Consider the following 17,686-nt stretch of genomic DNA (forward strand, 5'->3'; position numbering starts at 1 on the left):
TTTTTTTTCAAATGCTTATAACTTTGGGTGTGGTCGACTTATTTTCACGAAACTCATCTTTTTAGACTCCTGAATCGTTGCCGAGTCCTATGATACCAAACATGCTAGGTTTCGCCTTACGGTTTGTGTAGCGTTGTGATTTAGCGCTTAAAAAACATTTGGCTATATCTTTGAAACCGCTAGTCCGATCGAGATGAAACCACCGTCAGAAGTTTGGAAACATAGGTCGATAGCTATACGCCAATGCCCAAATGCGAAAATATTGATGTTTAGGGGTAGTAAATTCCAAACAAAGTCATGTGTCAGTCATTTTTTACATGTTTTTTCATATAAATGTCTATAACTCCGAAGCGAATTGAGATATTTTCACCAAAATCGACACACATATGTATGAGCTCACTCTGAGGACATGTAAAAAAGATGGTGGGACTCAGCCTCTTGGTGGCGCTATAATAGAACAAAACATGAAATTCCCATTGACTTCAATGCAGTTTTGTGAAATAAAATGCTATACTAAACAAATGCATTGGTGTAATATTACGAAACTCAAAATGTGCCATCAGCACCATCCCCTGAAGGTACCCAAAATATTTCGAGACAGTGCCACCTAGTGGTCAAAAGTTATAACAAAATTTACAAAACTGCTAATAACTTTTGAATAAGTTGGCCTATTGTAATGCAACTGGTCTTAATAGATTCCTTGGGTCAAGACGAGAACATAGATACCAAGGTTTCCTTATTTGGCCTAGCTTCCTGTCCGCCATCTTGATTTTCAGTCAAAACCTACTTTTTCGAACTCCTCCTAGACCGTTTGTCCGATTTTCACCAAAATCGAATCGTATCATCTCCAGACTGTGCTGACTAAAAGTTATGGATTTCGTGTCTATAGACGAAACCGTTTTCGTATAGCGTAGCAGCAAAGTTGAGGCATGATGCTAAAAGCACTATTCAGGCTTTATCTCTGCAATGCCTTGACATATTGACACCAAACTTTGTATGTGTCATTGTCACTTCACTCTGACCACATCACATCAGTTTTGTAACTGCGCCACAGATTGGTCGAAAGTGATAATCCATTAAATCATATTTCGAATGACTTTTTATATGATTTTTCAGCCATTTCGCCTAAAATCCTCTTTAAATGTATTTAATTGCTCATTGTTGCAGTTGGTCTGACACCTTCAGCCATGTTGGCATATCCTGTCGTCTGCTTGCGCTTGGCCCCGATAATTGCTGCTTGCAGCTATATTTATTATTATTCTTCCTTCTTCCGACTGGGAGTCTATGGCAGCCCATAGAACCGATTGCGGGAAAGTTGTTTTGATTTGACATTCTGATAGAGGACAGTCCCAACATTAAATACACCAATTTTGGTGTTTCTAAGTCATTCCCTCTAGCGCCACCACCTGTCCAAAATTTCACTTTTATTTTGCTAATAACTTTTGAACCGTAAGGCCAATAAACAAAATTCTTTTTTCATCTGATTCCTGAGCTCATGCCGGTTTGATTGCACCCTATGACGTCATTTTCCGTCATAAAAATATGGCCGCCATCTTGAATTTTCAAAAAAAGCTACTTTTACGAACTCGTCCTAGACGGTTTGTCCGATTTGCATGAAAATTGAACCAGATCATCTTCAGGTAGTGCTGACAAAAAGTTATGGAATTCAAATTGATTTGTCAAACCGTTTTCGATAAACGCACGAATACATTTTACTTAGCGCTAGCAAAAACAGTCGTAAGGCCGTATCTCCGCAACGGTTTATCGTATTCAGACCAAACTTGGTACTTGTACTCACAAGCATGACCTGAGGCTACATGCTGTGTTTCGGCGCAGCGCCACCTACTGGTCCGGAGATATGAAAAATGACTATTTTTGCTTATAACTTCTGAACAGTTTGTCCAAAAATCATAAAATTGGTCTCGTTAGATTCAGAGCAACATGCCGAGTCGACTGATATCCAGTTTTACCATATCGGTCATTTTGGCTGCCAGCCATTTTGAATTTTGTGCTAAAATGTTGTATTTTAAGAACGCATGAACGGATTGTTACGAAACGTGGTATGTGTCATCAGGACAATGCCCTGAATGAGCCTGAGAAGTTTCGAAATAGCGCCACCTAGTGGTGAATTTTTTTTTTCAAATGCTTATAACTTTGGGTGTGGTCGACTTATTGTCACGAAACAAATCTTTTTAGACTCCTGAATCGTTACCGAGTCCTACGATACCAAACATGCTAGGTTTCGCCTTACGGTTTGTGTAGCGTTGTGATTTAGCGCTTAAAAAACATTAGGCAATATCTTCGAAACCGTTTGTCCGATCGAGACGAAACCACCGTCAGAAGTTTGGAAACATAGGTCGATAGCTATATGCCAATGCCCAAATGCGAAAATATTGATGTTTAGGGGTAGTAAATTCCAATCAAAGTCATGTGTCAGTCATTTTTTACGTGTTTTTTCATATAAATGTCTATAACTCCGAAGCGAATTGAAATATTTTCACCAAAATCGACACACATATGTATGGGCTCACTCTGAGGACACATAAAAAAAATGGTGCGACTGAGCCTCTTGGTGGCGCTATAATAGAACAAAACATGAAATTCCCATTGACTTCAATACAGTTTTGTGAAATAAAATGCTATTTTCATTCAAAACCTACTTTTTCGAACTCCTCCCACACCGTTTGTCCGATTTTCACCAAAATCGAATCATATCATCTCCAGACTGTGCCGACTAAAAGTTATGGATTTCGTGTCGATTGACGAAACCGTTTTCGTATAGCGCAGCAGCAAATTTGAGGCATGATGATAAAAGCACTATTCAGGCTTTATCTCTGCAATGCCTTGACATATTGACACCAAACTTTGTATGTGTCATTGTCTCCTCACTCTGACCACATCACATCAGTTTTGTAACTGTGCCACCTATTTGTCGAAAGTGATAATCAATTAAATCATATTTTTAATTACTGTTTCTATGATTTTTCAGCCATTTCGTCTAAAATCCTCTTTAAATGTCTTTAATTGCTCATTGTTGCAGTTGGTCTGACACTTTCAGACATGTTGGCATGTCTTGTCGTCTTATTCTGCTTGGCCCCGGTAATTGCTGCTTGCAGCTATATTTATATTCATAATTGTATAATTTTATCTTTTGTATAGGACTTAATCATTTCAATGTTTTTTTTTTTTATGTATACATCCATACTCCAATAGTAATTAGTGGTATATGCTAGTATAACTGGTATAGGCTAGGTATTTTGATAGCCTATGCTACATTAATTTTACATACAGTACAGAGGGACTATGACATAAGTATGACTTATGCAGCATATAGGGCAGCAGGAAAATTGTACCTGCGAGTAATAGGTCAACCACTATTAGTAATACCGTAATTACAGAGATTCTAATCCCATCCAAATCAGTACATGAAATCACCAACATCCCACAGTATGCTAATAATCGTAAAACAAAAGTAATTTACCCAATCAGAATGTTTTTTTTGTGTGCAAACAAAGCATTTGCGTCACTTCACAAATTTGAGGTTAAACCACTGGAGTCACATGGATTACCTTAATGATGTCTTTCCTATCGTTCTGGACCTTGAATGTGGTAGTTGCGTTGCTCCCAATGGAGGGACAGAAAGCTCTCGGATTTCATAAAAAAATATCTTCATTTGTGTTCCGAAGATGAAAGCAAGTCTTACGGGTATGGAACGACATGAGGGTGAGTAATTAATGACAGAATTTTCTTTTTTGGATAAACTAATCCTTTAAGAGAGCTCTGACGACAGAAGAGAAGCATGCCACATGCTTAATTTCAAACAAAAATGTACCCATTTCACATGCTTGATAGAAAAAAACCTGTTATTATTTTGAATAGATAAATATAGACTCACATCATCCAAAATCACTAAACAGGGTTGGCACAAATAGATTCCATTAATACAAACCAAATGAGTCACCCAATCAGAGCAAAAAACTGAAAAAAGTTTTGATCATAATAACCAGCTGTGATTAAGTGCTGAGAAATCGTATCGGTTACCTAACGTAACCTCTGTTCTCTCTAGAAGAGGGAACGAGTATTGCGTAAGTAGCTTACGCTGCGGGAAAGTCATCTTTCTCGAGATATGAAGCCAAAAAATTATCCTTTAATTTTTAATAATCTTGTCAACGCAGTGCAGCAGCATGCAGACCTAGAGCAGGCATTCTAGCGTGCTCATTGGCTGCCCTGCGGCAACTGCAGCAGCCTATCGCTGAGCCCTTGGCGTGACGTCACGTCCAATGAGCGCGCTTGGCGCGCTTCACGCATCACAGCCCGTCAGAAGGGGTGTGGCTTAGCGTATATCAGCAAGGCTCAGAGGCTGCTTCACTGGTTTCTGTCGCTGAAGCGAGTGAGCTCGTGGCGCGAGCACGGCGGGTTACGCAATACTCGTTCCCTCTTCTAGAGAGAACAGAGGTTACGTTAGGTAACCGATACGTTCTCTTACGAGAGGTTATCTCGTATTGCGTAAGTAGCTTACGCTGCGGGAACTCCCTTGTCAACGCCGTGCGCGCCCAGCATGCACTGAATGAGTCCCAGGGAAAGCCCGGGGAACACGATGAGTGGGAGCCGGGCGGCCAATAGAATGGCTAGCGCAGTACATAAGCACACATTAGGGCGCTCAGAGCGGCGCGGCCGGTCTGAACTGACAACCCCTGTATAGTGCAACTCAACCAGGAGAGCTAAATCAAGCAGCAGTAGCCCGCGCACAGATAGTGGGCCGGTCTACGCGTGACTTAGGCTGATAAAACTTCGCCTGCAGGGCGGGAACTTCCAGGTTGTAAAACCTAACAAATGTAGAGGGGGAGGCCAGCCCGCCGCCGTACAAATGTCATGAATGGAAATTCCGTTGGGCCAGGCCCACGACGAGGCCATGCCTCTAGGGGAGTGAGCTCTGATGCCCAGTGGGCACTGCAGGTTTTTAGACGCATAAGCAGCTGCAATAGCGTCCACTATCCATCTGGACAGGCTGTGTTTCGAGGCGGCGAGACCTCAGTGCGCCCACCAACGAAACGAAAAGCTGCTCCGAGCGCCTGACAGCGGCGGAGCGTGTGATGTAATTTCTCAGCGCTCTGACAGGGCAGAGGAGATCACCATCGACCTCACTGCCGGTTGTCGGCAGGGCTGAGAGAGAAATGACCTGTGCTCTGAAGGGAGTGCCCAATATTTTGGGGACATGACCATGCCTCGGTTTGAGAATAACTTTCGAGTCATTAGGTCCGAACTCGAGGCACGCTGCGTTAACTGATAACGCGTGAAGGTCTCCCACCCGTTTGACTGAAGACAGAGCTATCAGAAAAACGGTTTTGAGTGTGAGGTATTTCGTATCCACAGTTTTCATGGGTTCAAAGGGATGCGTTTTCATGGCCTCTAGGACCAAGGAAAATTCCCAAATAGGAACCGAGGGGGGTCGCGGGGGGTTTATCCTCCTAGCTCCTCTAAGGAAGCGGATGACGAACTCGTTCCTTCCTAATGCGCGACCCAGCGCCGAATCGGCGAAAGCTGAGATGGCCGCAATGTATAATTTGAGCGTGGAAGGGGACCTGCCCGTGTCCAGCAGCTCTTGAAGGAAACAAAGCACCTGCGATACCCCACATGCCTGTGGGTCCAGCCCTTTGGCAGTGCACCATTTATTAAACACAGACCATTTAGACGTGTAGAGCCGTCTCGTGGAGGGGGCTCTAGACTGTGTGATCGTGTTCACAACCCCTTTTGGCAGGTCAACGGGTATCCGTTGATTATCCATGCATTCAGAGACGAGCGCTCTGGATGAGGATGCCAGATCGAGCCGCGGGCTTGAGAGAGAAGGTCTCTTCTCGCCGGTATCGGCCAGGGGGCTGTGTCTGCCAGCCGTATTAGTTCCGAGAACCACGTCTGGTTCTCCCACTACGGGGCTATGAGGAGCACTGTGTGGTGCGCTTCCCTGATTCTCCCGATGACTTGTGGCAACAGAGACTTTGAAAAGAACTTTGGGCAGTGAGCGTTGTCTTTTGACGCAATAGGTCGACTTTCGCTTTGCCGAACGGCGCCACAGTGACTGGACTGTATGGGGATACAAAGACCACTCCCCAGGGGGAACATTGTCCCTGGACAGTCTGTCCGGACCCTCGTTCAGGTGACCAGGCACATGCGCGGCTCTCAGCGAGCGCATTGAGTGCTGAGCCCACACGAGGAGGCGTTCCGCCAGGGTGCAGAGCATTTAGGATCTGACCCCGCCCTGGCGGTACACGTAGGCCACTACTGATGTATTGTCCGTGCGGACTAGAACATGGTGACCTTGTAGGTATGGGAGGAAGTGCTTGAGCGCGTTCTCGACCGTGAGCATCTCTAGACAGTTTATGTGAAGGAGACTCTCCTGGTCTGACCAGAGGCCATAGACCGGTCTGCCTTCGAAGAGCGCTCCCCAACCTTGGTTGGAAGCGTCTGTCGAGACAACTTTCCGGTGCGAGACAACACCTATTGTCACTCCCGTGCGATACCATTCGGCTGCCAGCCAGGGCTGCAGGGCTGAAATGCAGCCCTGATTCACCCTGACTCGCGAGCTGCCGGCCGACCAGGCTCAGTGAGGCACGCGCGCTTTCAGCCAGCGTTGAAGCGGGCGCATGCGCAGTAGGCCCAGCTGGAGTACTGCTGCAGCTGAAGCCAAATGCCCCAGGATTCGCTGGAATGTCTTCCGCGTAGCCTGGCTGCCCTTCTGGAAAGATGCGGCGAGATGTCGAATGCGGCGCGCGCGCTGCTCTGACAATATGGCCGTCATAGCCACCGCGTCCAGTTCTATTCCAAGAAAGGAAATTGACTGATGGGGCGCTAATGAGCTCTTGGTCCAGTTGACCGAGAGACCCAGGCTTTCCAGATGGCTGAGAAGCGCTGTTCTGTGAGACACAAGCTCTGTCTCTGACTGCGCCAAAATTAGCCAGTCGTCCAGATAGTTCAGTATTCGCATTCCCCGTCTTCTCAGGGGAGCGAGAGCCGTGTCCATGCACTTTGTGAATGTATGGGGTGCCAAAGACAGGCCGAACAGCAGGACTGTGTATTGATATACCCGACCGTCGAAGGCGAATCTCAAGAATGGCCTGTGACGGGGTGTTATCTGGATCTGAAAATACGCGTCCTACAGATCGAGAGAGATAAACCAGTCTCCTGGGCGAATTTGCGCGAGGATTTGTCTGGTTGTGATCATTTTGAACGACTGTCTCATGAGAGCTTTGTTCAAATGTCTCAGATCTAAAATAGGTCTTAGCGCTCCGTCCTTCTTGGGTACGAGGAAGTAACGGCTGTAAAAGCCCGACTCACTCAGAGAAGGATGAACCTGTTCTATAGCCCCTTTGCGCAGCAGTTTTGCTATTTCTGCTAAAAGCAGATGCGCTGCCTCTGTATTCACTCTCGTCTCCGTCCGTGCTAGAAAGCGCGGGGGACGACGAGCGAATTGAAGCGAATAGCCGTGCTTTATAGTATTCAGCACCCATTCTGACACGCCCTGGATAGCTTCCCATGCTTTCGCACACATAGCTAGGGGTCGAATGGTTTCTGGGTTCAGATCGCCGCGCTGCGCGGGATGGGGAACCTGAGAAGATGGGGCGGCGCGTGCGCCGCCGGTGCTCGAATACGGAGGCTGGCAAACAGTGGTGACTGGCTGTACAGCGCATAACGGCTCGATCACTATGGATGGGGCACATTTTGCTGTTAAAAACCCGTATCGCGAGAGCGGCGTGGGGAGTATCGTGTTTGTTAGGAAGTGCGTGCTCGTGAGCGGGCGCAAGGCTTACATTCGTAACACGGCCAGTGTTTGGGGGCTTTAAAGGATCTGCAACCCGGGGTAACTGTGTGACAGAGCGGGCAGTGGGTAGGTGTGGGCACAGAACTGTGGGCACATTCTCTACGCCTAGCACTCGAGCGGCGCGTGCCCGCTTTATGAGAGTGCGCTCTGTGAGCGTTACCAGGGAGACCGTGTTTGTTTGTAGCAGTGAGCACAGGGGTGTGGGCACATTTTCTACACTTATGACACCTTCGGCGTGAGCCGGAAAACCCGAATTTATACTCTTATGAGATTTCTCTGGGTCGCCGTAAGACGGAGTTTGTGTGCAGGGGAGTGAGTTGTGTTACTGGCTCGTTGGCTGCGATGTAAGCTGCTGCAGTAGCCTTTTGTAAGGGGACTGACAGAGCTGGCCGCTTTGATGGTGGTCCGGCCGCAGCGGACCTCTCTGCGGCTGCTAGGAGGACTTCGCGCTCATATGTTTAGACGCTCATGATTACTCAAGCACCATCCTGTGAGCGGGAGGGTGCGAGATGTTCGCTTTCTGTATGCAAGACAGCTGGCCGCGAGCTCGGAGAAGCAAACAGAAAAATTTTTATCTGCCGCCAGAGCCGGAATCAAACCCGGGTCTCTGGCGCGAAAGCCTAATGTTCTGCCACTGAGCCACAGGGGAACACATAAGCTTTCAGTTAACGCGAGCATATGACAGAGCGTTGTGTTTCGTGTCGGCGTTTGTTTGCAGGCGCGCGTGTATAACAACAGGCTCGTTTACTGCAGTATTAGTATTTCCAGCCGCCCGAACTTTAGAGGGGACTGAGAAATATGTGAGAATTGGAGGTAGTCCGGCCTAGGCGGGACGAAACTCTCTCTTTCTCTTTTCGCCGGTGCTCGTGACGTCCGCTCTGATATCCCTTGAGAACGGCGCAGTTGCGCAGCTCGACCAAAGGGAGGGAGCGCGAAGATGTCATCATGTGCTGTGACATCGTTTGTTTGCAGGCGTGCGTGAATTAAAACAGGCTCGTTTACTGCAATATTGATATTTCCAGTCGCCTGAGCTTAGGAGGGGACTGAGAAATGTGTGAGAAATGGAAAAGGGTCCGGTCTCGCGGGACCAGACACTCCTTTCTCCTTTCACCGGTGAGTGACGCGCGCGAACGAGACGCGGGGTAGCTTTCTTATAACGTAAAGGAAGCTAGCCCGTGACCGTCCACTTCTGACATCCCTTGTGAGCGGCGCAGTTTGCACGGCTCGAACAGAGGGAGAGAGCGCGGGAAGGGGCGAGCGACATCATGTTTAGCGTCAGCGTTTGTTTGCAGGCGTGCGTGTATAAAAACAGGCTCGTTTACTGCAATATATGTATTTCCAGTCGCCTGAGCTTACGAGGGGACTGAGAAATATGTGAGAGATGGAGGTAGTCCGACCGGGGTGGGGCTAAACACTCTTTTCTCCTTTCGCCAGTGACGGACGGACGGGGGGGTAGCTTTCTTGTAACGTAAAGGAAGCTATAGCCCGTGACCGTCCGTTTCTGACATCCCTTGTGAGCGGCGCGTTTGCGCGGATTGACAGAGGGGGGTAAAGTGAGCAGCTGTCTAAGATAGCAGCGTTGTCTGCTTCATCCCCTGAGGCGACGGCAGTGCGGGCGAAAGCCGGCCGCTGCGCGTCGGGAAGGGGGGGAGAAGGATAGAGAGGCTCGCGGGAGGGGCTCCGGCGAGCGCTCAGCTGCTAGAGACGGCGGAAGCGTTGAACGTGGCGAGTCGAGCCCGCAGGGTCGACATCGGCAGTTCTTCGCAGTGGGCACACAAACACACAAAAACAGAACAGTAAAGGATATAATCGCCGGATAGCGAAGCAGGCAGGGATGCTGAAGGCTTCCTCAGGCTTATCCTCAGCTTGCAGGTCGCTTGATTCGACGGCGGCGGCTTCCTCAGAGTCCAGCGATGCGGAGAGCTTCGCTGAAGAGACAGAAATCAGTGAAGCAGCCTCTGAGCCTTGCTGATATACGCTAAGCCACACCCCTTCTGACGGGCTGTGATGCGTGAAGCGCGCCAAGCGCGCTCATTGGACGTGACGTCACGCCAAGGGCTCAGCGATAGGCTGCTGCAGTTGCCGCAGGGCAGCCAATGAGCACGCTAGAATGCCTGCTCTAGGTCTGCATGCTGCTGCACTGCGTTGACAAGATTATTAAAAATTAAAGGATCATTTTTTGGCTTCATATCTCGAGAAAGATTACTTTCCCGCAGCGTAAGCTACTTACGCAATACGAGAGAACCTCTCGTAAGAGAACAACTCCTTAGAGCCTAGTGTGTTTTGAGAAATGCTTTCACATTTGACTATTTTTGACATGGAATTGCATACGTTGTTTGCACACAATTTTTATATATGAGGCCCCAGGACTGTCAGATCAGTGGTGTTCCCTTTAAATTCCCTTAAAGTCACAATGAAATCACAATTGACAATTCTTATTTTTTAATGGAGTATTGCAGTATATATTATAAATTACTTATCCGTGCACAATGTGCACATCATTATTATTTTTAATTCATATGCCCTCATAATCTTTAATCAAAATAACTTCCCCTCCTTCTTGGTTAGTTCATCTTTTCTCTTCTCTGATGATGTGTTTACTGGCACGAGGGCAGGGCAACCTGTCACTCACATGAGATCACAGCAATAGCAAACCACAATTTTACAACGATCCAATCATTTCCCCATGGACAAAATTAAGTCCTGCCTAACATTTTTGCTTGTTCGAGAAGCCGTTTTATACGGATTTACGTCACAATATGGAAGAAGTGACACTACTTCATGCCGAAGTAGCGGACTTCAATGTCGACCTAAAAATAAATGTCCTCAACAGAAAACAAAAATGAGCTGGTGGGTCTCAGGTGAATTAAATGGGATGATCATGCTAATGTGATGTTAATATTGCCTTGATTCTTCTCTCCAGATCGCCGGAATTTAACTCTATGTCATGTAGATCTACCAGTTTAGACCTGTAAGACAATTTAGGTTGTACTGTAGGTCACAGAGATGCATTTTGAAACTAAAATTGACAAAATAACTTCGAAAGATTTCTCAAACTTTGGTATTTAATAGTAATATAACCTACTTAAACATCAAAACTTTAAATTAAAACAACTGGTAGATTATGATGCCCTAAAAAGCTCACTTAGTAGAACCACAAACAGTAGAACTAAGAAAAATTTGACCAAAAAAAATGGCATAATTGAGCCAAACATATCTGTCAGATCATATTCTAACATCCCAAATTTCATCCATAAATCAACTTTGTGTACTGTGTGTATTTTGACTTTGTAGGGCAGTATGGCTCAGTGAGGTATTTATCTAGTCATTTTTTAAAGAATAAAAAATGTATGCTATCAAAGTAGGCCTACTTCAATAAAAAAGCATAAGCAACTATTTGGCCTGAAGCAAGTGAAACTGAAAAAGTGATTTCCACCGACTTATAGCAGTTTCTAATGCAATTATGCTCTAATGGCATCCATGTTTGTCTTTCAAACATCTTAAAATCATACTCAGGCCAAATGTCGTCTTTTGCCCTTTCATCTTTCATTCCAAACTCATCTCAAGTTCAACATCCCAGCAGACTTCGACCTTTGCACTGCACCAGTCACAAAAGGTCACAGAATCTCTCAGAGTCCAATCAAAACAAAAGAAAGCGCAATCAACAGTCATATATATGGTCACAATCTAGATGGAATCCCAAGAAATGCAGCAAATAGTTCATAATACTTGTAGTTTACTACTGTTCAAAAGTTTGTGGTCAGTAAGATTTTTTAAATATTTTTGAAAGAAGTCTCTTATGCTCACCAAGGCTGCATTTATTTAATCATAAATGCAGTAAAAAAAACAGTACTATTGTGAAATATTATTACAATTTAAAATAATAATAGTTTTAAGTGCTTTACAGTTACTACATTTTAGAGGTTTTTACAGTCACTTTTGATCAATTTAATGTGTCCTTGCGGAATTAAAAAAAAACCTTTTGATATATGTTGAGCCCCCATATAAACATTAGGTTGTTTGAATAGTTTTAAGTGCTTAACAGTAACTACTGGGTACAGTAGCACTTTTTTGAGAATGGCTCCTTGTGTAACACCTGAGGCACTGGAATCAGAGCACGCACTGTTCTCAAATTAGAGAGTGTAATATTATTCTCTCCTCATCATTGAAGAGATGAAACAGAAGAATTACACCATACACCACCGTATTCTGAAAGCCCATTTAACCCACCCCACCCACCGTCACAAATTCCTGCCTAATGGCATCATTACGGGCTGTGTTCATGCCAATCCCCTTTAATCTTATTCCGAGATGAATGATGCTTCTAAAGACGAGCACCAAAAGGGTCAAAGAGCTGTTTAGTTGAGGAATGAGCTTTGAAAATGTTAAAAGCATTGCACGCCTCAATGTTCCTCCTATCCCGTTTTGAAACAGTGGTAACTGGTCTAACTAAAGGGAGCAGATGCGACCAATCAGAGTGAAGAGAGCTGCAATGCTCCTTAAAATGATTTAGGTGATTATCAACTAGTTGTAAGCATCTCAGCTTAAGCGTAGCTTGACATTTGAGCTTGAGGGGCCAAACCCAGCCAGTCAATTTAGTCAGTCATGCTTTTAAATACATTTTCTATTTTCTATAGTAAATTTATAAATTCACACTCCGTGCAGGCTACCATTTAAGTGGTTTACTGATTACGTAGAGCCGCAGCATGCATGAAGTACATCTATTTTTGCAGGGCTAGCAATAAACACATTGAAAATAATCCTACATGTTTGTCAACCGAATTTCAAAGTAGGAGTGATTTAAAACAGATATCTGTTGGGCATGATTAAAGTTAAATGCACAATAACAGGCACACAAACACTTCATATTTATTAAATCTTACTGAAAATGGCCAATTAAGCAGTTTATATTCTAAATTCTATGTTTATGTTTTGTTCTTTTTGAATTAAATAACATTTGGATGTACTGTAAATGGTCCTCTTCCTGACATTAATGCAAAAGCCGCCAAGTGTCCTGTGGATCTCCTTTATGAGATTGTCTGGGTCTGGAGTCATCAAGCACAGCATCAGCATCTGCCTTTATTTTGGTTAGGTCCAGATTTATCTGCAGTTGTTGTACGTTATAAACACAGCAGTATAGGCATAGGCTATTGTCTGCAAAAATGCAGATTTGTCAAGCAACAACTTCTTACGCAAATGAGATTGGGGGAGTCATTAGGGGTTGATTTGATTTATTAATTTAATTACAAACTAACCATTTATAATGTATTAAAATAAGTACATTATTTGCATATTACTTTTGAGTTGAAAATATTAATTAAAAAAAAAATTGTAAAATCTTTCAGGCCCCCCTTGTCCCCCCACAAGCTACGCTAATGCATGTGAGTGTTCATTCACAAAGCACGCTGTCAAACTATTTGGTCAGTTCAGCTATTTTTAATTGCGATGCGATGTAGAAAGATAGTGAGATAAAGCTCATACCAAAACAGCTAATTCTTTTTCTTTTACTACAGAAAAACAAAGGGAACTATTTGCTTTGGAAGCGGCAGGTGACAGATATTCATATCCACCCAGCTGCCATCATTAGGATCTTCAGGAACCTGGAAAAACTCAGCCTGGCGTCTGTAGTAATGATCCCATAAGAATGCCAATTCTGCTTATTCTCTGTCTGAAGGTTATATTATTTGTCACGACATTTCCTGACAGTTTTAAGACAATTTCCTGATTGTCTCTGATCTGACTCTCCAGCTCCCTAAAGCTTGTCCAGAAGCTTTGGACATTCAAAGCGTGGACATAATAATATGATTTAAAAAGTACTAATGAAAATGCAAAACCTTGAAAAGAGTGCGAAATTGTGTGAGAAATAGTTTTAGTATTAAGTCACCGACAGTGTTATCTTGGCCCAAAATCACACACATTGAAATACATGCAAGTTAAAGTAACAACATGTAACTTTTCAACCTTCATAATATATTTCCAAGACCCTTGTGATAGTACATCGACTTACAATAGGTTGAATGAGACGTCTGCCAGAGCCTGACGGGGTCTGTATCGCTTTTACTGGCACTATGTAACTTCGGGGTGCGGGTAGTAACCAGCGCTCAAAAAGAACTACAAAATTCGACTGCTTTACGGCATACGTCACTTTGCCCACCACTTCCTCAAATGTGGCCAACCAGCGCGTTTGTTTTCGTACGTCTGTTTTCGTCATGGCTGAAGCAGCAGCGAAACGTAAGAAGTCCAAGGTTTTGTCGGAGTAGAGTCGGAAGAGGAAAAGGGAGAGTGATAAACTGAAAGGCAGGACGAGGATCAATATTGGTCGAGCGTTTGCTCGCTGGCGTTAGCTTATGGAGGAGGAGAGTTACCAGACCGATGCTGACTTGGCCGTCATGCTGTTGAACTAGTAAGTAACTGTAAATTGCTTGCATACTATCTTTAGTTTTTCTAATCTGTTGTCTGCCTGGCTACGTTACGGAAACTATCTGGTCCTCCATTTATTTTTCTTCATGAATCAGCTAGTAGATGAGCGAATTATCAATCTGGTAGCTAGTAAACACTAACATGGTAGTTTTAGATGGTTAGGATGCTATCGCTATCATTCTCGTTCAGATTTTAGCATTGCAATCGACATGCAAATCGCAAATGTTTGAGTTAAAATGTTTAGTCTACTAAACATGTATAAATTATGAAAGGGGGAAGATTAATAATATTATCATTGCCCATATGAAAAAAACCTGCATGCTTCATATACAGTAACCGTAAATCATTTTACGACAGCGGTAATGGACAATTCCGCTTCCAACCTGTAGGGCGACCGCAGAGGAAAAGTTCCATGTTGTTGCTTTAAGGAACTAGATTACAACGATATTTACAGGCCTATATGTGTGTGTACTTGTAAATGCACAGTATGCGTGTGTGGGAAGTACATCACTGGACTCTCAGGAAAGCAGTAGCATAGGGAGCATGTGGCCACACACTGCTCAATGGGCCAACTGCTCTTTAAAAGATCTATGGACATCTGAAACTCATTGAAACCTCCACTGACTATTAACCCTTATTCAGTGCCCAAGGGACTTTCTATTTCCTCTTCCAGGTTACAGTCAAGAGAGTTACTAGAGGATTAAGCTTTTTAGCCTCTATGCATGAGTTTTATCCACACATACTTTAGTATATGGCCTGAATAAATCAATCAACCTACCAACAAACCAACCTTTATATGTTTACTTAGGTTGGATGGTTAATCAAACAAATAAAAACAATGGACCCAAATGTCTGACTAACAGGTAGGACAGCTCAACTAGGCTTTTCCCTTACCATTCTAATCCATAGCCAATAATTGGTGGTTGGTTAGATATTAATTTACTACTGAAATTCCTTGAGAATTGTGGCTAAATCTGAAGCCAAATGTGCTAAATGACCTAATTAATATTAATTTAAATACATTCAAATATATACACAGAACCAGCAGTCAACAGAGTTTGATCCAAACCTTCCTATCCTGGGAGCAGGGTTGTTTTTTGATTTATGCAATAAAAAACATGGACACTACCCAGAAAGCCACTCGCAGATTGACAATTTCTTGACAAACAAGCTGCTCATGTTATGTGTTGTCTAAATAATGCATATTCCACTCCTTTGGCCGCATCACCCATCTGCAAGGCTTCGTAAAACGATCTACAATAATGCAAACAAACAGATGACAGCCTGATTTCAGTACATGATTGCACACATCTGGAATACTGATTTACTGATTTTGCGAAGGAACAGGCAATCTTATGCTCCCTCTCCCTCTCTAAGAGACTTCTTTTGTGTTGCAAATCTTTCGGGTTAGTTACAGTGGACAGTGCATTCTGAAGCAATAACCAGATACAGAGTGCATCTTGAAAGAAATTCCTGAGCGCCCCAAGGAGTGGATGGAAAATGTATTTGGCATGCTGCATTTGGACACACTAGGTCAGATTCAGGTTGGAACGAAGAAGGGGGAGGCTTTACATCTCTTGAGACAATCCTTTCTTTTGAGACTCTCTCTCACTCTTCGAAGGCATTTGGAGTCTAGATACATCGTTTTGTATCCTTAGTACCATATTAACCACAAGATGTTACCTACCCTGCACTTTTATCATGCCATTTTCTCTTTTAGACTTTGTTTAGATTAGAGAAGTTAACTTGCCTTTGTACTTGAACTAATTACAAAGCCAAAATACATCCATCTCCTCTGTTCATATATAAAGTGCGAGTCATTTCATTCTCATTTTAGACAAATCAAATGTGCATGCAACATATTGAATCTTAACCCATGTCTCTCTACTGAGAAAGTACCTAATTATTACAACTATTAGAGTATTTAACTGTCCTGTACAGCCATTAAAGTGTGACTGCACTAGCAGGTTTTTAGATGCTTCCAAGGTCATTCTGCCTGGATAGATGGAATGATAATGACAGTGAATTCAGCACACAGAACATCTGGGCACTACAAACAATGCTTTGATACCTCCTGTAGGTGTGAGATACTCCAGCATGAAGCAACTCTCAGCAAACTAACAGATTTGCCATGTTTCTGGCAACAAGTCCCTCTTTTAGACAAGCTACATGTGTAAACATCCTTAAAACAAGATACATTTACTTGACAAGCAAAGTTGTGTAGCACAATACTTTATTTTCAGAGAATATGTAGTTATTTTCTACTTCATCATCAAAATTATTATTTTTCTTGTTTAAAGATTAAAACCAAACTAAACGGCATTAGATTTATGCTTAAACAATAAATAAAAAAATTAATGTACTCTTATATACTCTCTAACAAGTCTTAATATCTAACGAAACTGAGATTTTCAAGTAAATGTATCCTGTTTGATGTGTAGTTGTTTTACTGGAAAACACAGTAGACTATATGATTTTTTTTTAAGTTCTCTATAGGGAGAAAGAAATAGGTTATCCTAAATCAAGCAAAACATTTCCTATCTGCCCTAAGAATAAGTACGAATGAGAATTTTGTCCAAAAGGGCAAAAAGAATAACGGAAAATAACGAAAGGTCATTTGCGTTTTGATATAGCTGCTACCTGGGTCATGAAAAGGCACCAAGGCGAAGTTGTACAGAGGTCTCTGAGGTCTGCTGAGGGATGTTTCCAAAATCTTCGATGCTCCTTCAATAACTTGAACTAAATCATCGTACATGGAGCCTGTGACATCAAACACAAACGCCAAGGTAGACGCTCCCTCAGGGATTTCTTCATTTGTGTCCTGGGCTGCTGATAAAACGTTAAGAACTATTATCAGACCAAGAAAAAACGGCGAAGGTCTCAAGTCCATCTTGAGATTTCCAACTGCTCCTCGGCAAAAAAAAAAAAAAAAAAAAAAAACCTCGACCGAAAAATAAATCAGCGACGAGCAAAAGGAAATTGACAAGACATTGATTCGAAATGTCAACACGGACACTTGTGGGAAAAAGTAAAGTCTTTGGGGAGACAAAAATGTGAGGAAAAGATTCAGAGTCGGATTTCTCCTGACAGTCGCATGCGCGAGGATGCTTGGAGTTTGTTATAGTGCGCGCGCGTCCTTCTCCTCTGAAGTTTCTCAACAAACTGTCGCCTTTACAAACGCTGATCCACTATTAACTTCTTTTCACCAGACGCGTCACGCGAGACAACAAGCACCTCAGGCAAACACTGACTCGCCGTATTAAGAATCTACACTCTGATTGGTTCACAGCTCTTTTGGGGTCTCGGGGGTCCGTGCGTATTGACAGACATATGGGCGTACATTTCATGGGGTCTCTATATAAGAAACCAATTTTTAAAAAGCAGATGCTAAAACGAAACAATTAATCACAATACACAATAAACATGAAGAATTAAACTGAAATATACTTG

General features: G+C 43.5%; 1 protein-coding gene across 2 annotated transcripts in view; it reads right to left on the bottom strand.

Annotated features, from left to right (window-relative positions):
* Positions 1 to 17,461, bottom strand: part of hmcn1 (hemicentin 1) — a 135,862-nt gene extending 118,401 nt beyond the window's left edge. For both annotated transcript variants that reach the window (XM_079887365.1, XM_079887364.1), the window contains exon 1: positions 16,877 to 17,461. In XM_079887365.1, coding sequence (XP_079743491.1) covers positions 16,877 to 17,126 — 250 coding nt within the window. In that variant the 5' untranslated portion in view covers positions 17,127 to 17,461. The remainder of the gene's footprint in view (positions 1 to 16,876) is intronic.
* Positions 17,462 to 17,686: the final 225 nt, after the last annotated feature.

This window comes from Squalius cephalus (assembly GCF_949319135.1).
Source record: "Squalius cephalus genome assembly, chromosome: 12".
Taxonomy (NCBI): Eukaryota; Metazoa; Chordata; class Actinopteri; order Cypriniformes; family Leuciscidae; genus Squalius; species Squalius cephalus.